Here is a 20420-nt window from a genome sequence, read left to right on the forward strand (position 1 = left end):
GGAGACCTTCTCCCCTACCTCACCTCGCTCATCAACTCATCCTTGACCGCTGGCTACGTCCCTTCCGTCTTCAAGAGAGCGAGAGTTGCACCCCTTCTCAAAAAACCTACACTCGATCCCTCCGATGTCAACAACTACAGACCAGTATCCCTTCTTTCTTTTCTCTCCAAAACTCTTGAGCGTGCCGTCCTTGGCCAACTCTCTTGCCATCTCTCTCAGAATGACCTTCTTGATCCAAATCAGTCAGGTTTCAAGACTGGTCATTCAACTGAGACTGCTCTTCTCTGTGTCACGGAGGCTCTCCGCACTGCTAAAGCTAACTCTCTCTCCTCTGCTCTTATCCTTCTAGACCTATCTGCTGCCTTTGATACTGTGAACCATCAGATCCTCCTCTCCACCCTCTCCGAGTTGGGCATCTCCGGCGCGGCTCACTCTTGGATTGCGTCCTACCTGACAGGTCGCTCCTACCAGGTGGCGTGGCGAGAATCCGTCTCCGCACCACGTGCTCTCACATCTGGTGTCCCCCAGGGCTCAGTTCTAGGCCCTCTCCTATTCTCGCTATACACCAAGTCACTTGGCTCTGTCATATCCTCACATGGTCTCTTCTATCATTGCTACACAGATGACACACAATTAATCTTCTCCTTTCCCCCTTCTGATAACCAGGTGGCCAATCGCATTTCTGCATGTCTGGCAGACATATCAGTGTGGATGACGGATCACCACCTCAAGCTGAACCTCGGCAAGACGGAGCTGCTCTTCCTCCCGGGGAAGGACTGCCCGTTCCATGATCTCGCCATCACGGTGGACAACTCCATTGTGTCCTCCTCCCAGAGTGCTAAGAGCCTTGGCGTGACCCTGGACAACACCCAGTCGTTCTCCGCTAACATCAAGGTGATTCCCTGATCCACCTCAACGCAGACGACACCATTCTGTATACTTCTGGCCCTTCCTTGGACACTGTGCTAACTAACCTCCAAACGAGCCTCAATGCCATACAACACTCCTTCCATGGCCTCCAACTGCTCTTAAATGCTAGTAAAACCAAATGCATGCTTTTCAACCGTTCACTGCCCTCACCCGCCCGCCCGACTAGCATCACCACCCTGGACGGTTCTGACCTAGAATATGTGGACAACTATAAATACCTAGGTGTCTGGCTAGACTGTAAACTCTCCTTCCAGACTCATATTAAACATCTCCAATCCAAAATAAAATCTAGAATCGGATTTCTATTTCGCAACAAAGCCTCATTGACTCACGCCACCAAACTTACCCTCGTAAAACTGACTATCCTACCGATCCTCGACTTCAGCGATGTCATCTAGAAAATAGCTTCCAATACTCTACTCAGCAACTGGATGCAGTTTATCACAGTGCCATCTGTTTTGTTACCAAATCACCTTATACCACCCACCCCTGCGACTTGTATGCTCTAGTTGGCTGGCCCTCGCTACATATTTGTCGCCAGACCCACTGGCTCCAGGTCATCTATAAGTCTATGCTAGGTAAAGCTCCGCCTTATCTCAGCTCACTGGTCACGATAACAACACCCACCCGTAGCACACGTTCCAGCAGGTATATCTAACTGATCATCCCCAAAGCCAACACCTCATTTAGCTGCCTTTCCATCCAGTTCTCTGCTGCCAGTGAATGGAACGAATTGCAAAAATCGCTGAAGCTGGAGACTTATATTTCTCTCACCAACTTTAAACATCAGCTATCTGAGCAGCTTACCGATCGCTGCAATTGTACATAGTACATCTGTAAATAGCCCACCCAATCTACCTACTTCATCCCCATACTGTTTTTATTTTACTTTTCTGCTCTTTTGCACACCAGTATCTCTACTTGCACATCATCATTTGCTCATTTACCACTCCAGTGTTAATCTGCTAAATTGTAATTCTTCACTACTATGGCCTATTTATTGCCTACCTCCTCATGCCTTTTGCACACTGTATATAGACTTTCTTTTTTTCTACTGTGTCATTGACTTGTTTTTTGTTTATTCCATGTGTAACTCTGTGTTGTTGTCTGTGTCACACTGCTTTGCTTTATCTTGGCCAGGTCACAGTTGTAAATGAGAACTTGTTCTCAACTAGCCTACCTGGTTAAGTAAAGGTTAAATAAAAAAAATAAAAGAGTAAAAGGATGAGGGGGGCATTATGAGGAAAGTGATGAGGAGGGGGGCATTATGAGGAAAGTGATGAGTAGGGGGGAGTTGTGAGGAAAGGGATGAGGAGTGGGGCATTATGTGTAAAGGGATGAGGAGGGGGCGTTTTGAGGAAAGGGATGAGTAGGGGGGCATTATGAGGAAAGGGATGAGTAAGGGGGCGTTAAGAGTAAAGGGATGAGGAGGGGGGTGTTATGAGGAAAGGGATGAGGGGGTATTATGAGTAAAGGGATGAGGAGGGGGCATTATGAAGAAAGTGATGAGGAGGGGGCGTTTTGAGGAAAGGGATGAGGGGGGCATTATCAGGAAAGGGATGAGGAGGGGGGCATTATGAGGAAAGGGATGAGGGGGACATTATGAAGAAAGTGATGAGGGGGCGTTTTGAGGAAAGGGATGAGGAGGGGCACGTTCCAGGCTGTATCACAACCGGCCATGATTGGGAGTCCCACAGGGCGGCGCACAATTGGCCCAGCGTCGTCCGGGTTTGGCTGGGCCCGTCTGAAGTTTGCTAGAGAGCATTTGGATGATCCAGAAGAGGATTGGGAGAATGTCATATGGTCAGATGAAACCAAAATAGAACTTTTTGGTAAAAACTCAACTCGTCGTGTTTGGAGGACAAAGAATGCTGAGTTGCATCCAAAGAACACCATACCTACTGTGAAGCATGGGGGTGGAAACATCATGCTTTCGGGCTGTTTTTCTGTAAAGGGACCAGGACGACTGATCCGTGTAAAGGAAAGAATGAATGGGGCCATGTATCGTGAGATTTTGAGTGAAAACCTCCTTCCATCAGCAAGGGCATTGAAGATGAAACATGGCTGGGTCTTTCAGCATGACAATGATCCCAAACACACCTCCCGGGCAACAAAGGAGTGGCTTCGTAAGAAGCATTTCAAGGTCCTGGAGTGGCCTAGCCAGTCTCCAGATCTCAACCCCATAAAAAATCTTTGGAGGGAGTTGAAAGTCCGTGTTGCACAGCGACAGCCCCAAAACATCACTGCTCTAGAGGAGATCTGCATGGAGGAATGGGCCAAAATACCAGCAACAGTGTGTGAAAACCTTGTGAAGACTTACAGAAAACGTTTGACCTGTGTCATTGCCAACAAAGGGTATATAACAAAGTATTGAGATAAACTTTTGTTATGGACCAAATACTTATTTTCCACCATAATTTGCAAATAAATTCATTAAAAATCCTACAATGTGATTTTCTGGATTTATTTTTCTCATTTTGTCTGTCATAGTTGAAGTGTACCTATGATGAAAATTACAGGCCTCTCTCATCTTTTTAAGTGGGAGAACTTGCACAATTGGTGGCTGACTAAATACTTTTTTGCCCCACTGTATATGGATGTATGATCTCTGTGGTTCCTTATAGTTGTTCAGAGTAAACTCTGACGACACTGTATGCAATTGTCCTACTCTGCCCACCCCCACAGGTCATCACACATAGATGTGACCCCCTTCCTAGAGGCTTCCTTGGCTGGTTTGATCTGTTTGGATATCTTAGTTTTACTACCTTTCGTGTGGTCTGTGGATTGGACAACAATTAATTTTGAATACAAACAAGTCATATCTGGTATAAATGGAATGAATGTCTGTTTTCTCTCTTATCTTGATATTTTCTAGTTTCCTAGGCTTCTATGAATCTGGCCTTGTAGGCATCTCTTTGTTCATGCTTTGTCTTGTAACTTAACCTTAGGACCTATATGCCTAGAATTATGTTTTGTTAATAATGGAAGTATTGCCTTGTAACTTAAGCTTTATTGTCACGATTCCCACCGACGGTGGCGCCCCCTCCTGCTCGGGTGGCGCTGGGCGGTCGTCGTCACCGGCCTATTAGCTGCCACCGATTCCCTTTGCTTTTCCCTTTTTTTTATTTCTCACACCTGTGGTAAATTAGCCATTAGAAGGGCTATTTAGGTTAGCTGGCCCGCTCCTTTTCGTGCGGGATTAATTGTTGTTTCCGACTGTCTTGTTCATGTTCGGCTTGGCATTGTCATACTTTATTTATTCCCCTGTGTTTGGGAACTTTGATTTTCTTTCTCAAAGTGTTATTAAAAGAACAACACTCCCAGTGCTCGTTGCTTCCTGCGCCTCATTCCTAATCACAACTACCAACGCCGTTACAGAATCCCGCACCACCATAAAGGTATGGAATCAGCGGAAGCAGCGAGCACTCCTCTGCCCTCGATGGAGGAACGCGTGCTCCACCACACGACAGTCCTACATCGCATTGGATCGGCCATGGACCAGATGATGGAGAGGATGGACCGATGGGAGAGAAGTGGTATCCTCTCTCCACCTCCACCTCCCCCGATACAGCCATCTGCGCCTCCCATGACGTCTGGCTCTGGCGCGCTTCGTTTGGCGCTCCCGAGGGAGTACGATGGGGCGGCGGCTGGGTGCCAGGGGTTTTTGCTCCAGCTTGAGCTGTACCTGGCCACCGTCAGACCTGCTCCCACGGGGGAGGAGAGCGTGAGTGCCCTCGTTTCCTGCCTGACGGGCCGAGCTCTGGAGTGGGCTAATGCGGTCTGGAACGGTCCAGACTCGGCGAGGGACCACTACCCAGAGTTCACCCGCCGCTTTCGGGCCATGTTCAACCACCCTCCGGAAGGAAGAGCGGCGGGTGAGCGGCTGTTCCACCTCAGGCAGGAGACGAGGAGTGCGCAGGACTTCGCACTGGAGTTCAGGACCTTGGCTGCTGGGGCGGGGTGGAACGACAGGGCCCTCATAGACCACTACCGCTGCAGTCTCCGGGCGGACGTCCGCAGGGAGCTGGCCTGTCGAGACACAGCTCTGTCCCTGGATGAGCTGATTGATATGTCCATACGTCTGGACAATTTGCTGGCTGCCCGCGGGCGTTCGGAGAGGGTCCTGTCCGTTCCACCCCCGTGCACCCCCCCTCCTACCCCTATGGAGGTGGGAGGGGCCGTGCCAAGGGGCACCGGAGGAGGTGGCTCCTCCTGCACCAGCTGTGGTCGGAGAGGACACACGCCCGACCGGTGCTGGAGGAGCCAGTCTGGGAGTCGAGATGGCAGGCAGAACACTTCTCGGTCACCTCAGGTGAGTCAGCACCAGATTCACCCAGAACCCCCTGTTGGTCACGTGTTTTTACCTGTTTTTTTTACTAAATTTTTCCCCTCTTCCCAGCATAGGGCGCTAGTCGATTCAGGCGCAGCTGGGAATTTTATGGACCGTGGACTTGCCATCAAGCTGGGCATTCCGCGGGTGCCGTTAGATTCCCCCTTCCCTGTGCACTCCCTAGATAGCCGACCATTAGGGTCAGGGCTAGTCAGGGAGTCTACGGTGCCACTGGACATGGTAACGCAGGGGAATCATATGGAACGCATTCGTTTTTTCCTTATTGATTCGCCTGCGTTTCTGGTGGTGCTGGGGGTCCCCTGGCTGGCTGGTCACAATCCCCGTATTTCGTGGAAACAGGGGGTTCTCCAGGGGTGGTCAGAGAAGTGTTCAGGGAGGTGTCTAGGAGTTTCCATAGGTGCCACGTCGGTGGAGAGTCCAGAACAGGTGTCCACCGTGTAAAAAGAGGGCGACTAAATTACCACCTCATCGACAGGGGGATTGTGCGATAGATCTCCAGGTAAACGCTGCGCTTCCCAGGAGTCACGTGTACCCCTTGTCACAGGAGGAGACGGCGGCTATGGAGACATATGTCACGGAATCCCTGGGACAGGGGTACATTCGGCCCTCCATCTCACCCGCTTCCTCGAGTTTCTTTTTTGTGAAGAAAAAGGAGGGAGGTCTGCATCCGTGCATCGATTACCGAGGTCTAAACGCTATCACGGTGGGATTTAGTTACCCACTACCTCTCATCGCTTCGGCGGTGGAATAATTTCACAGAGCACAGTTCTTCACAAAATTGGATCTCAGGAGCGCGTATAATCTGGTGCGTATCAAGAAGGGAGACGAGTGGAAAACCGCCTTTAGTACCACATCAGGCCATTATGAGTACCTCGTCATGCCGTATGGGTTGAAAAATGCTCCAGCCGTCTTTCAATCCTTTGTTGACGAAATTCTCAGGGACCTGCACGGGCAGGGCGTGATTGTCTATATCGATGACATTCTGATATATTCCGCCACCCGCTCCGCGCATGTGTCCCTGGTGCGCAAGGTGCTTGGTCGACTGCTGGAGCATGACCTATACGTTAAGGCTGAGAAATGTGAGTTTTCCAAACGAGCCGTCTCCTTTCTGGGTTATCGCATTTCCACCACGGGGGTAGTGATGGAGTGTGACCGCGTTAAGGCCGTGCGTAATTGGCCGACTCCAACCACGGTGAAGGAGGTGCAGCGGTTCTTAGGCTTTGCCAATTACTACCGGAGGTTTATCCGGGGTTTTGGCCAGGTAGCGGCTCCCATTACCTCACTGCTGAAGGGGGGGCCGGTGCGTTTGCGATGGTCGACGGAGGCAGACGGAGCCTTCAAGAGGTTGAAGGCGCTGTTCACCGACGCACCCGTGTTGGCGCACCCGGACCCGTCTTTAGCGTTCGTAGTGGAGGTGGATGCATCCGAGGCTGGGGTGGGTGCCGTGCTATCACAGCGCTCAGGTACGCCATCGAAACTCCGCCCCTGCGCTTTCTTTTCGAAGAAGCTCTGTTCGGCGGAGCGTAACTACGATTTGGGGGACAGGGAGTTGCTAGCGGTGGTTAAAGCTCTGAGGGTGTGGAGGCACTGGCTTGAGGGGGCTAAACACCCCTTTCTCATCTGGACCGACCACCGAAACCTGGAGTACATCTGGGCAGCGAGGAGACTGAATCCACGTCAGGCGAGGTGGGCCATGTTCTTCGCCCGGTTTAGGTTTACCATCTCCTATAGACCGGGTTCCCTGAATACTAAGGCCGACGCGCTGTCCCGTCTCTATGACACGGAGGACCGGCCCATCGATCCAACTCCCATCATTCCAGCATCTAGGCTGGTGGCACCAGTGGTATGGGAGGTGGACGCGGACATCGAGCGGGCATTGGTGTTGGAACCTGCGCCTGCGCAGGTGCCCGTAGGGCGCATGTATGTGCCGCTCGGTGTTCGTGATCGTTTGATTCGGTGGGCGCACACGCTACCTACTGCGGGTCATCCTGGTGAGGCGAGGACAGTGCGGGGTCTAAGGGGGAAGTACTGGTGGCCCACCTTGGCTAAGGACGTGAGGTCCTATGTCTCTTCCTGTTCGGTGTGTGCCCAGAGTAAGGCTCCTAGGCATCTACCGAGAGGGAAGTTACAGCCCCTCCCCGTTCCACAACGACCATGGTCGCACCTGTCCATCGACTTCTTAACAGATCTTCCCCCCTCTCAGGGGAACACGGTGATTCTGGTGGTTGTGGATCGGTTCTCTAAGTCCTGCCGTCTCCTCCCATTGCCCGGTCTCCCTACGGCCCTGCAGACTGCGGAGGCCCTATTTACCCACGTCTTCCGGCACTACGGGGTGCCGGAGGACATTGTCTCTGATCGAGGTTCCCAGTTCACATCCAGGGTCTGGAAAGCGTTTATGGAGCGGCTGGGGGTCTCGGTCAGTTTGACCTCCGGTTATCACCCCGAGAGCAATGGGCAGGCGGAGAGGGTGAACCAGGAGGTGGGCAGGTTCCTGAGGTCGTATTGCCAGGACCGGCCAGGGGAGTGGGCGAGGTATATTCCCAGGGCTGAATTAGCCCAGAACTCACTTCGCCACTCCTCAACTAACATATCACCCTTTCAGTGTGTGTTAGGTTACCAGCCGGTCCTGGCACCATGGCACCAGAGCCAGACCGAGGCTCCTGCGGTGGAGGACTGGGTCCAGCACTCCAAGGAGACCTGGAGAGCCGTCCAGAACTCACTAAAGGAGGCCAGTGCGCGGCAGAAGAGGAGTGCTGACCGCCACCGCAGTGAGGCGCCCGTGTTCGCACCGGGAGACAGGGTCTGGCTCTCGACCCGGAACCTGCCCCTCCGCGTGCCCTGCCGGAAGCTGGGGCCGCAGTGTGTGGGGCCCTTCAAAGTCCTGAGGAGGATAAACGAGGTGTGTTATCGGTTGCAACTCCCTTCCTATTACCGTATTAACCCCTCGTTTCATGTGTCTCTCCTCAGGCCGGTGGTAGCTGGTCCCCTTCACGAAGATGAGGTGCCGGAGGTCCCTCCACCCCCTCTGGACATCGGGGGGTCCCCGGCGTACAGCATACGGGCCATTCTGGACTCGAGACGCCGGGTGAGGGGCCTGCAGTACCTCGTGGACTGGGAGGGGTACGGCCCGGAGGAGAGGTGCTGGGTGCCGGCGGCGGACGTCCTGGACCCATCTATGTTGAGGGAGTTCCACCACCTCCGTCCGGATCGCCCTGCCCCTCGCCCTCCGGGTCGACCTCGAGGCCGGTGTCGGCGCGCTGCAGGAGCCGCGCGTCAGGAGGGGGGGTACTGTCACGATTCCCACCGACGGTGGCGCCCCCTCCTGCTCGGGTGGCGCTCGGCGGTCGTCGTCACCGGCCTATTAGCTGCCACCGATTTCCTTTGCTTTTCCCTTTTTTTTATTTCTCACACCTGTGGTAAATTAGCCATTAGAAGGGCTATTTAGGTTTGCTGGCCCGCTCCTTTTCGTGCGGGATTAATTGTTGTTTCCGACTGTCTTGTTCATGTTCGGCTTGGCATTGTCACACTTTATTTATTCCCCTGTGTTTGGGAACTTTGATTTTCTTTCTCAAAGTGTTATTAAAAGAACAACACTCCCTGTGCTCGTTGCTTCCTGCGCCTCATTCCTAATCACGACTACCAACACCGTTACATTTATGCCTTGTATGTGAACCCGTTTAATTTAGAAAGTTATTAAATAATACTTGCATTTTGCCATCACTTCTCATGACCATTCCTTGATCTTACTCAGCTAAACGCCTAATGCTTGCTTGCATATTTTCCTCACGTGTGCTCCCTCTACGGCCTCTAGATCACCAGGCTGCTCGTTAGGGCGCACACCTGTCACCAGTGTTAGGCGCATAATGACACTCACCTAGACTCCATCACCTCCTTGATTTCCTGCCCTTTATATGTCACTTCCTTTAGTTTCTTCCCCAGTCCTCATTGTTCCTGTTCCTGTTCCATGTCGGTGCGCTGTTCGTGTTTCTTGTTTTGTTCTTTTATTTATTAAATGTATTCACTACCTGAACTTGCTTCCCGACTTTCAGCGTACATCGTTACAATTTTAATTATCTTTATGGAGTCAGATATAGTTTTAATAGACTTTGTCCATTAATTGCATAGTCTTATTACAGGTCGCATGTAAGGTACATATACACATATCAAATATTACCCTGCTACAAAAGCATGCTATTTATATGGATGCTTGAGATAATATGTTTTCTTATGCAGGAATCCCTGCTTTAGTCACCAATTTGCAAACTGGCTTTGTCAGGTAGCGCGTTAGCCAAAGGATTTGAATATTTTTACTACCACACTGTTCTCCTCCACTCTCTCATAATCAGGTCTTGGGAGTGTTATATTTAGCTTCCACTGGCAGAGAATGAGTTCTGTAGGGAGACCTTGGTGTTACATAAGAAAAATATGAAATATATAATGTCAGTGGGTACATTCTCACTCCATATCAAAACATTTATTCAAAGTATACTTGTGCCAGGGCCAATAAAAAGATATGATAAGATAGATAGGATAAGATAGATATGATAGATAGGATAAGGTAGATATGATATGACATGTAAATGTCACCTAATAGATTATCACAACCAAAGATCCAAACACACACATGCACCTATGTGCACACACAGGCAGGTACACACACACACACATCTTTGTATCAGACAAACAGAACATCTTGCAATATCTAGACACCACCACACAACTCAGTTGAATTGAAACTTTGCTATTACGTAATTGGACACAAACACTGCATATCCAGTTATAGATCTGATAGTACTGAAATAGTCAGAGCTTTCTGACAGTAACTAGCATCAAGTGACACAGTCCCCTTGCATACTTTTTCTGCTCAAAAACTCCTCCAGCTAAGCAATTGCACAGCCAAGTGAGTGAGAAATAGACAGATATTGTCATTAAAGGTCCTTCAATATTCCCATTTCAAAGCACAATGACTGGATAGAGTGATAGAGGGCTACTGCATCGTGTCTCACTGTGGAGCAGATTGAGATACTGTAGGCACTATAGAGCACAGCAGTGCTGCATAGATTGGGGTTTGCTGCCTAGAACTCCTGTGACTGATTGAAGCTCTGGCCTGGTTTGAGTGAAGTTATTTCTGGCACACATTAACACATGGGAAACGTGTTGTCTCCTTCTGAGCTTTCTATCTCCCTTAGCACTGAAACTAATAGCTCAGCGCCACAGGAAGAAAACAACGGCTAGCCTACTGATGGAGAGCAACAGAGGCACTATAGGAACGGGGTTATTTGATGAGGACTTTGAGGAGGACCTTTGTATTAGTCGAGGGTAGAGGAGATGGGATGCAGGAATGAAGAGATGGAGAAGCACCCTTCTTTTGCCATCCACAATCACCTATCCATCTTCTGGTGTACGGCCCCAAAGTCTGGCAAGGATGATACCTTTTCCTTACCCAAATGATCACTTAAAAAAAAACTTGATGTGAGTGTGACTTACCACAAATAGCTGTGTGTGTGTGTGTGTGTGTGTGTGTGTGTGTGTGTGTGTGTGTGTGTGTGTGTGTGTGTGTGTGTGTGTGTGTGTGTGTGTGTGTGTGTGTGTGTGTGTGTGTGTTCAGCACAGCTACAATTTCCACAGGATTGGAAAGTTGATCCACCTGCCATTGCTCAGGTGACAGACATGATGAGAGTATCCTTATTCATATCACCACACATGACAGGCTGCCACCCCCTCCATCAAACTAATTACCAGATACACAGATAAGTGAAATTTGGACTCAAAGGTATCTACATTTTTGATATGGTCAGCTGGGGTGAATGGGTGTCAAGTCATATTTGGCTTGGGTTCCTGCTCTACCTGTCCCTCACCTTTGACCCTACCATACCAATCTGACACTGTGAAGCATTCTCATTTTGTCATGCTTGAGCTGTCTAAACTATATAATCTGACCTATAGGCTACTACTCATATCTATCCAACGGTCTTGTTTCAAATACATTGGAATATTTTAGGAAAAATCTTTGGGAAATGTTAGTGCACTGTGCAGTTGGAGAAATCCAGAATCCCAGCCTTCTGTTGTCACGCATCCTATAGCTATTGCAACTACCTGCTCTGAACGAAAGGTTCATCCTTCATTTCTGTGTTATGAATTACTATTTAATGGTGTTACACAACAAAACACCTTCGCGTTTATTCGTGCATAATAGAGCCGTTAATGCCAAAATGCATCAAATGGTCAATTGTGTAAATGAAGTTGAATCTTTTTGCATTTAGAAATTATAATTCAAATTGACCCTTGAAATGAAATGGAGTTTAGGTCGCGCGGCGTTTTTTGGCAAATGCACATACATGAATTGCCTATTGTGACTAATAATCCCCAGTCTACTTGTTGAATCCTTGAGCTGACTTTGAATGTTTGTTCGAGAGTAGGCAGGCTAATCAATGTGTTGTAGTGCTGTCTACACACGGATTTACCTACCTGCCCGAAGACTGATTTCACTATCGGATGCAGATTGGAGTCATGTTCAGGTGGAGCTGTGCTGAGTCTTTTGGCGGTGCGGCTGGTAAGGGGACCGGGCACTGGCGTGGACGATGCCGGTGGGTCAGCGTTTATACTCGTGGACGACCCAGCATTTATTCTGTCCTTTGATTCAAAAAAGTACGCAGTATCGTCGGATTGTTTTGTAAAGGATGGAGTTGGCGAGGACCTCCGGTCCGGACGTGGGTTCCCGTGGTGATGCGCAGGCGGCAGGTCACATTTGGAGGTGTTGTGATGGTGGTGGTGTGGGTGGAGGTGTCTGGACGACTTACTGCGGTCTTTCCCACTGCGATCCATCCGCTCTTTCATTTCTTCCTGTCTGTAGCCGTCATCGTAGTGGTTGCTGTGTTGTTGGAAGTGGTGGGAATGTCCCCGTTTATCACCTCCATTCCTGTCTGTCCTGCCACCAGCATGCCTCGGTTGACAAAGCGGTCTGCGCGCGCTTGCCTCGCACTCATCGCTCCAACACGGCTCGTCAGGTACACTGCTACCTCCGTCGGGTTGATGATGATGACTGCGGTGGCTGCGCGACCCATGATGCTCAGAATGATGTGCGGATCTGCGACTCACCGGTACCGCTGAAGATCTCAACAGAGAGGTAGTAGATTCGCTCTTGGGAAGAGAGGAGCTCATTGCCGTGTGCCGTTATTTTTACCTTAATGTATTACTGTGTGCAGATAACAGGACAAGACTGAAGGTCGTGTGAAGACAGTTGCAGGTGCTGGGCATTTAGCCGGTATACTGTGTAGTCAGGGCAGTCTATTGGATCTCCTCTCAGTAGCCTATTCGCGCGTCTCTACAGCCTAGGCTACAGTGCAAACTAGGAACACCCACCCACTGTGAAATGAGAAAGTTCTGAATGCCACCTGCTATTGTATAGATGCGAGGCTACGTGTCATACGAAGTGACGAATCAGTCGCTTCTATACACACGCAGAACGCATCAGTGAATTTGGGTGGCTTTGGAGGGGGATTTTATAGTTGCCTGCTACGCGGCGTACCGTACACTGTCCTCGCGCAAAGTTCGTTAGGTCCCGCGTCACCACAGATTATAATGAACCGTAAAAGAGCCGTATATCATTATAATTAGTCATTGCTTTACTCATTCATCTCGACCCGGGGGGTCGTGAGGTTGAGCATCACATGTGAAGCAAGATAATAGGTGAGAGGGGTACGAAATTGTTTTTACTTCACTGCCTTGCCAGAACAATTGTCAATCAAAGTTTTTTTGTTCAGTTATTGATTAAAATACCTAACTAGAACTGCATCTCTTGGACAAATATTCCTATATTCATGTCAAAGTTAAGTACATTAGTATCAGCATGATATTCTCAATTTCATCAATGAATCATATTGCATCTTCTGTCTAGTAACTCTACGAGGACCATTAGGAACTGCCATTCTACCAGAGTAAAAAGCAACAGCCTGCATGGAATTCCCGACCAAACTCCCCATCCCCAGACCTATCTAACCATCTCCCAAAATTCCATCCATCCTATAGTCTACTCTAAACATTTTCTAAATATCTATCCGGTGAAACCCTATTGCTCAATGGCATCAAATCAAAAATCTATATATATTTATTTTCCTCCACAATGTCTAAATAGGCTATTACCACTCCTGATGACAGTTGGCTCTTTCTCAAGTGGCCTCTGTCTTTCTCTGGCCTCTCTCTCTCCCCCAGTGTTCTCCCTCCCTCCCTCCATCCTCCCTAACCATAACTCTCTCTAGGGTAAACAGATGCTCTCAAGCTGAAAGTGGAGCTTATGTAACATTGTACCTTCACCTTTCAACCCCATCTCCATACATTTATAATGGTCAAATCACATGTACAATTACTTAGCACTTCACCTTTTATAAAGGGTTTGTAAGGGATGTATCATTGGTTGTAATTGTGTGATTGTTTGTGCTTGCTAAATAATTAAGTTATATGTCTGTTATAATTCATTCAATTAGTTATTACTGTTTAATACCAATAACAAAAAATGCTCTAGAAACAAACAGTTTTTACAACTTTTGCAAACCCTTTATAAAGGGCACTTAAAATGTAAAGGGTATTTTGAACAGCACCATTTACTCATTTGAGTGTGTGAAATGTATTTGTCTCAATGGAAATTGTAAAAACAAATTATAATAATAATAAATAATGGAATTCACTATACATTCTTGACCATACATATTTGGGTTGTTCCACCAATTTGGTCAAAGAAAACGTTTGATTTCACCTCATTTTTACATTCTGTCATACACTGTAAACCCCAAGGCATGTTTAACTCAAATACTTCTAGTAATTTGTCCTCAAAGTCAATGAAAAGTCATTATTACATAAAATGTTTATGTGGTAACTTTTTTCCCAGCATGCTCTACTGCAGGTTGATTTAAAAACATTTTTTTTAATATCTGTGTTTTTGCATGTACATTAAGTGATTGATTGATTAAATGCTATGATACACAAAGATAAATAAAACAATTCTAACAAATCCAATTGTTGAATTTGTGTACCCATTGCTGAAATGGTTGTTCCAGTTTAAATGGGTTAGGTAATTTCCTCCTACTATTTTTAGCAGTCATTATGAATGCAGGTTGTGGATGAATACAAATTGCAACTGTTGGATAACCTAACGCTGGCTGGATTCCAATAGGAATTACATATCACTTTGCAAGCCAGTATAATGCGATTATCAGTACATTTCAGGTATATTCCCCATGTTGCCCACAAATACTGGTTGGAAGATTACTGTGAAATTTTTTTGGAAAGTTTGTAGAATTTTGCAACCCTACTTGCAGGCCTGATGAGGCCTGTAAACTATGTGTTTCAGGCCGCTGTATAAGGCCTTATGATATATGTAATGGTTAAATTATAATGATAATATTCACCTAGGAACTGACTTGGTGAAGGCCACAGGACTGAAAATGAACGAATTCAACAACCATGTCTCTGTCACTAACAAATACAGTCATGGGCGGTTTACTCTACAATTCAGTTGAAAAGGCAAGGTACACTCTCAAGTTATTGAAAGTGTGGCTTAGTGGAGGCGTTACATTTAAGTATTCCTTACTAAAAAAAACGGCATTTGTATTACTCATATGAAGGTAATCGGTTTCCTTAAAATGTTTGAGTAGCTGTCACGACTTCCGCCGAAGTCGGCTCCCCTCCTTGTTCGGGCGGCGTTCGGCGGTGGACGTCACCGACCTTCTAGCCGTCGCCGCTCCATTTTTCATTGTTCCATTTGTTTTGTCTTGTTCCCCGCACACCTGGTTTACATTCCCTAATCAACTGCATATATATACTGCTCAAAAAAATAAAGGGAACAGTTAAACAAAACATCCTAGATCTGAATGAAAGAAATAATCTTATTAAATTCTTTTTCCTTTACATAGTTGAATGTGCTGACAACAAAATCACACAAAAATAATCAATGGAAATCCAATTTATCAACCCATGGAGGTCTGGATTTGGAGTCACACTCAAAATTAAAGTGAAAAACCACACTACAGGCTGATCCAACTTTGATGTAATGTCCTTAAAACAAGTCAAAATGAGGCTCAGTAGTGTGTGTGGCCTCCACGTGCCTGTATGACCTCCCTACAACGCCTGGGCATGCTCCTGATGAGGTGGCAGATGGTCTCCTGAGGGATCTCCTCCCAGACCTGGACTAAAGCATCCGCCAACTCCTGGACAGTAGCTGGTGCAACGTTGCGTTGGTGGATGGAGCGAGACATGATGTCCCAGATGTGCTCAATTGGATTCAGGTCTGGGGAACGGGCAGGCCAGTCCATAGCATCAATGCCTACCTCTTGCAGGAACTGCTGACACCGTCCAGCCACATGAGGTCTAGCATTGTCTTGCATTAGGAGGAACCCAGGGCCAACCGCACCAGCATATGGTCTCACAAGGGGTCTGAGGATCTCATCTCGGTACCTAATGGCAGTCAGGCTACCTCTGGCGAGCACATGGAGGGCTGTGCGTCCCCCCAAAGAAATGCCACCCCACACCATGACTGACCCACCGCCAAACCGGTCATGCTGGAGGATGTTGCAGGCAGCAGAACGTTCTCCACGGCGTCTCCAGACTCTGTCATGTCTGTCACGTGCTCAGTGTGAACCTGCTTTCATCTGTGAAGAGCACAGGGCGCCAGTGGCGAATTTGCCATTCTTGGTGTTCTCTGGAAAATGCCAAACGTCCTGCACGGTGTTGGGCTGTAAGCACAACCCCCACCTGTGGACGTCGGGCCCTCATACCACCCTCATGGAGTCTGTTTCTGACCGTTTGAGCAGACACATGCACATTTGTGGCCTGCTGGAGGACATTTTGCAGGGCTCTGGCAGTGCTTCTCCTGCTCCTCCTTGCACAAAGGCGGAGGTAGCGGTCCTGCTGCTGGGTTGTTGCCCTCCTACGGCCTCCTCCACGTCTCCTGATGTACTGGCCTGTCTCCTGGTAGCGCCTCCATGCTCTGGACACTACGCTGACAGACACAGCAAACCTTCTTGCAACAGCTTGCATTGATGTGCCATCCTGGATGAGCTGCACTACCTGAGCCACTTGTGTGGGTTGTAGACTCCGTCTCATGCTACCACTAGAGTGAAAGCACCGCCAGCATTCAAAAGTGACCAAAACATCAGCCAGGAAGCATAGGAACTGAGAAGTGCTCTGTGGTCCCCACCTGCAGAACCACTCCTTTATTGGGGGTGTCTTGCTAGTTGCCTATAATTTCCACCTGTTGTCTATTCCATTTGCACAACAGCATGCGAAATGTATTGTCAATCAGTGTTGCTTCCTAAGTGGACAGTTTGATTTCACAGAAGTGTGATTGACTTGGAGTTACATTGTGTTGTTTAAGTGTTCCCTTTATTTTTTTGAGCAGTGTATATTCCTCTGTTCTCCCCATGTCTTTGTGTGGGATTGTTTTGTTACGTGTTTTGTATTGACGCGCCTAGCTGTTTTTTCCCCGGGTACTATGTGTCAACCCGGAGTATTTTACATTTTAGTCATTTAGCAGACGCTCTTATCCAGAGCGACTTGAATGCATACATTTCATACAATATATATATATATATTTTCTCCGTACTGGCCCCCCGTGGGAGTCGAACCCACAACCCTGGCGTTGCAAACACCATGCTCTACCAACTGAGCCACAGGGAAGCCACGTATGTTAAATTGTTGCTTATTTTTAACTTTGTCGCGCTTTGCACTTTTGCCTTTGGTTGGAGGTTTGTTGGAGATTGTTGCGTCCATCTGTTGTTTGCTTCTGCCGAATAAAGTGTGCGCCTGATCATAACTCTCTGCTCTCCTGCACCTGACTTCAACACCAGTAGCGCAAATGCTGACAGTAGCCAGAACTTATCCGTGTTTTACAGTGTAAGGAGCACACGTTCAACTTAATTAACAAAAAACATGTTTTCCCATCTCAAGAGGGAAAACAACTATATTAAGTAAGTACCAAATAAAGTAGGGTTGGCGTAACAGGGTTGACGATTTCATCTTGTGACGGGGGAATGGACGCTTTTTGTGTGCGACAGAGGGACAAACTTAATTGTTTTTATTTCATTATCAATACATTTCTAGCCAATCTATGGGTAAGTGGGGACGTATTATTCTCGACCTGGTCAGTTTCCCAAGTGTCTATTGAAAAAAAATATTTAAAAAGGAATAGTTTCACCATATTAAAACCAATCAAATCAAATCAAATCAATCAATCAAATGTATTTTTATATAGCCCTTCGTACATCAGCTGATATCTCAAAGTGATGTACAGAAACCCAGCCTAAAACCCCAAACAGCAAGCAAAGCATGTGAAAGAAGCACGGTGGCTAGGAAAAACTCCCTAGGAAAAACTCCCTAGAAAGGCCAAAAACCTAGGAAGAAACCTAGAGAGGAGCCAGGCTATGAGGGGTGGCCAGTCCTCTTCTGGCTGTGCAGGGTGGATATTATAACAGAACATGGTCAAGATGTTAAAATGTTAAAATGTTCATAAATGACCAGCATGGTCAAATAATAATAATCATAGTAGTTGTCGAGGGTGCAACAAGCACGTCCGGTGAACAGGTCAGGGTTCCATAGCCGCAGGCAGAACAGTTCAAACTGGAGCAGCAGCACGGCCAGGTGGACTGGGGACAGCAAGGAGTCATCATACCAGGTAGTCCTGAGGCATGGTCCTAGGGCTCAGGTCCTCCGAGAGAAAGACAGAAAGAGAGAAAGATAGAATTAGAGAGAGCATATTTAAATTCACACAGGACACCGGATAAGACAAGAGAAATACTCCAGATGTAACAGACTGACCCTAGCCCCCCGACACATAAACTACTGCAGCATAAATACTGGAGGCTGAGACAGGAGGGATCAGAAGACACTGTGGCCCCATCCGATGATACCCCGGACAGGGCCAAACAGGCAGGATATAACCCCACCCACTTTGCCAAAGCACAGCCCCCACACCACTAGAGGGATGTCTCCAACCACCAACTTACCGTCCTAAGACAAGGCCGAGTATAGCCCACAACGATCTCCGCCATGGCACAACCCAAGGGGGGGGGCGCCAACCCAGACAGGAAGACCACGTCAGTGACTCAACCCACTCAAGTGACGCACCCCTTCCATGGACGGCATGGAAGAACACCAGTAAGCCAGTGACTCAGCCCCTGTAAAAGGGTTAGAGGCAGAGAATCCCAGTGGAAAGAGGGGAACCGGCAAGGCAGAGACAGCAAGGGCGGTTCGTTGCTCCAGCCTTTCCATTCACCTTCACACTCCTGGGCCAGACTATACTTAATCATAGGACCTACTGAAGAGATAAGTCTTCAGTAAAGACTTAAAGGTTGAGACTGAGTCTGCGTCTCTCACATGGGTAGGCAGACCATTCCATAAAAATGGAGCTCTATAGGAGAAAGCCCTACCTCCAGCCGTTTGCTTAGAAATTCTAGGGACAATTAGGAGGCCTGCGTCTTGTGACCGTAGCGTACGTGTAGGTATGTAAAACGAGAGTTCATTTCACCTAACAGGCTTAACTTTAAACAGATGGAAATGGAAGGATGTAAATAAATCACTAATAACATTACATAAATAAATAATAATCTTCAGAAATGATTTTGTCAAAGCAACAAAATAACTAGGGCTTTACAATGATGGTGAAAACTTGGAGAAATGTTGGGGTTAAGTGGGTTAAAATTCCTAGAAGTCAGATGGTACACAGATGGACATGTCAAAATGCAGAATTTTGGCACTTTAGCAAGTCTTTATTCATATTGAAAATTCGATTTATTGAATTATCTATGTGGTCTATATTAAAGGGCTCTTCATTTAGTATAACAGGAATTCAAAACTCAATATTGGTCCAGAAATTCAACTTAAAATATCAAAGGGATGCAAAAGGACCTCATTTCATGGAACGACCCATTAAATGATAGACCAGAAGATCTAACAGGTGGGGGACAGTAGATCTGAAACTCTATCAATAGCAGATCTTCAGATAAAAACATAATAACCAATTTCTGTTATGATTATGTAGCACATTTGGATGTGTGAAACTTACTCCTCAGCCTGAAGTGCCCCCACTTGCACCATGAAATAGCTAGCTTTTCACATGGCGCGACTGGTAAAGCTTTGGCAGGGCAATCACGTGTGCTAGCAAAGCAGAGGTGCTGGGTTTGAGCCTCGGTGTGAGTCAAATCAGGAGTAAGTGGTACTTGCTAAGCAAGAGCGTGAAGTCCTTTACAATTGCATCATTAATGAAAGAAGAACTAAGTGAGTGCTGAAAGTGTAGTCAGCTGAAGTAAAATGTGACAGTATCTGTATGCCTATGGTCTTTACTCACACAACAGATGTCCAGGGATCCAGGCACATGTCAAATTCTGTTAATATATAGACACAATTAGACACACAACCTCTCCCTTCCTCCGAACTGTGCTTCAGTGTGCAAAGCCTCTCCCCTGTCTCTTGGGAGTTTGTGTTTTCTGACGTCTCTGTATCCCCTGCTCCAGGGATAGTCGGCAGAAAATCTCGCTTCTCTTTTCATTTCTTTCCCATCCATTCCCTGTTTTCATCGCCTTCTTCTCCTGCTCTTGTTCCAGCTATTACTAATTTTGTCATCCTCTCCCCTTCCCTGTCTTTCCTGTTTCTTCTCTGTCCTGCTTTTTTGGTGAGAAATGTCACCAAATGTTGACATGTGTCACGGCTGTTCAAAGGATCGGACCACAATGCAGCGTGTTCGTAGTTCCACATATTTTATTTAATCGTGAAACGTAATGCAATACATTAAATAACTGAATATCCAAAAACAACAACCCATGATGCAGAGAGAAACAAACACTACTCAAAAGATAATAACCCACAAAACAGAAAGAGAAAAACCCCTACTTAAATATGATCTCTAATCAGAGGCAACGAGGATCAGTTGCCTCCAATTAGAGATCAACCCAAACAATCCCAACATAGAAATAGAAAAACTAGAACTTAAACATAGAAATAGAAAACATATAACAACCCAAAACACCCCCTGTCATGCCGTGCCCTACTGTATTATAGAAAATTACATCTTACTAGGGTCAGGACGTGACAACATGTCACTCTTATGTATGTAGGCCTGATATTTATGGGGAGGAGTATTTATAGTTATTAA

The 20420-nt window shown here is 47.3% G+C and overlaps 1 protein-coding gene across 2 annotated transcripts in view; it reads right to left on the reverse strand.

Moving 5' to 3' along the window:
- The window catches only part of LOC106568232 (calcium-binding protein 1), a 34344-nt gene extending 21607 nt beyond the window's left edge, over positions 1–12737 (reverse strand). For both annotated transcript variants that reach the window (XM_014138391.2, XM_014138389.2), the window contains exon 1: positions 11750–12737. In XM_014138391.2, the coding sequence (XP_013993866.1) occupies positions 11750–12442 (693 nt within the window). In that variant the 5' untranslated portion in view covers positions 12443–12737. The remainder of the gene's footprint in view (positions 1–11749) is intronic.
- Positions 12738–20420: the final 7683 nt, after the last annotated feature.

The sequence above is a fragment of the Salmo salar genome, chromosome ssa13 (assembly GCF_905237065.1).
Source record: "Salmo salar chromosome ssa13, Ssal_v3.1, whole genome shotgun sequence".
In the NCBI taxonomy this organism is placed as follows: Eukaryota; Metazoa; Chordata; class Actinopteri; order Salmoniformes; family Salmonidae; genus Salmo; species Salmo salar.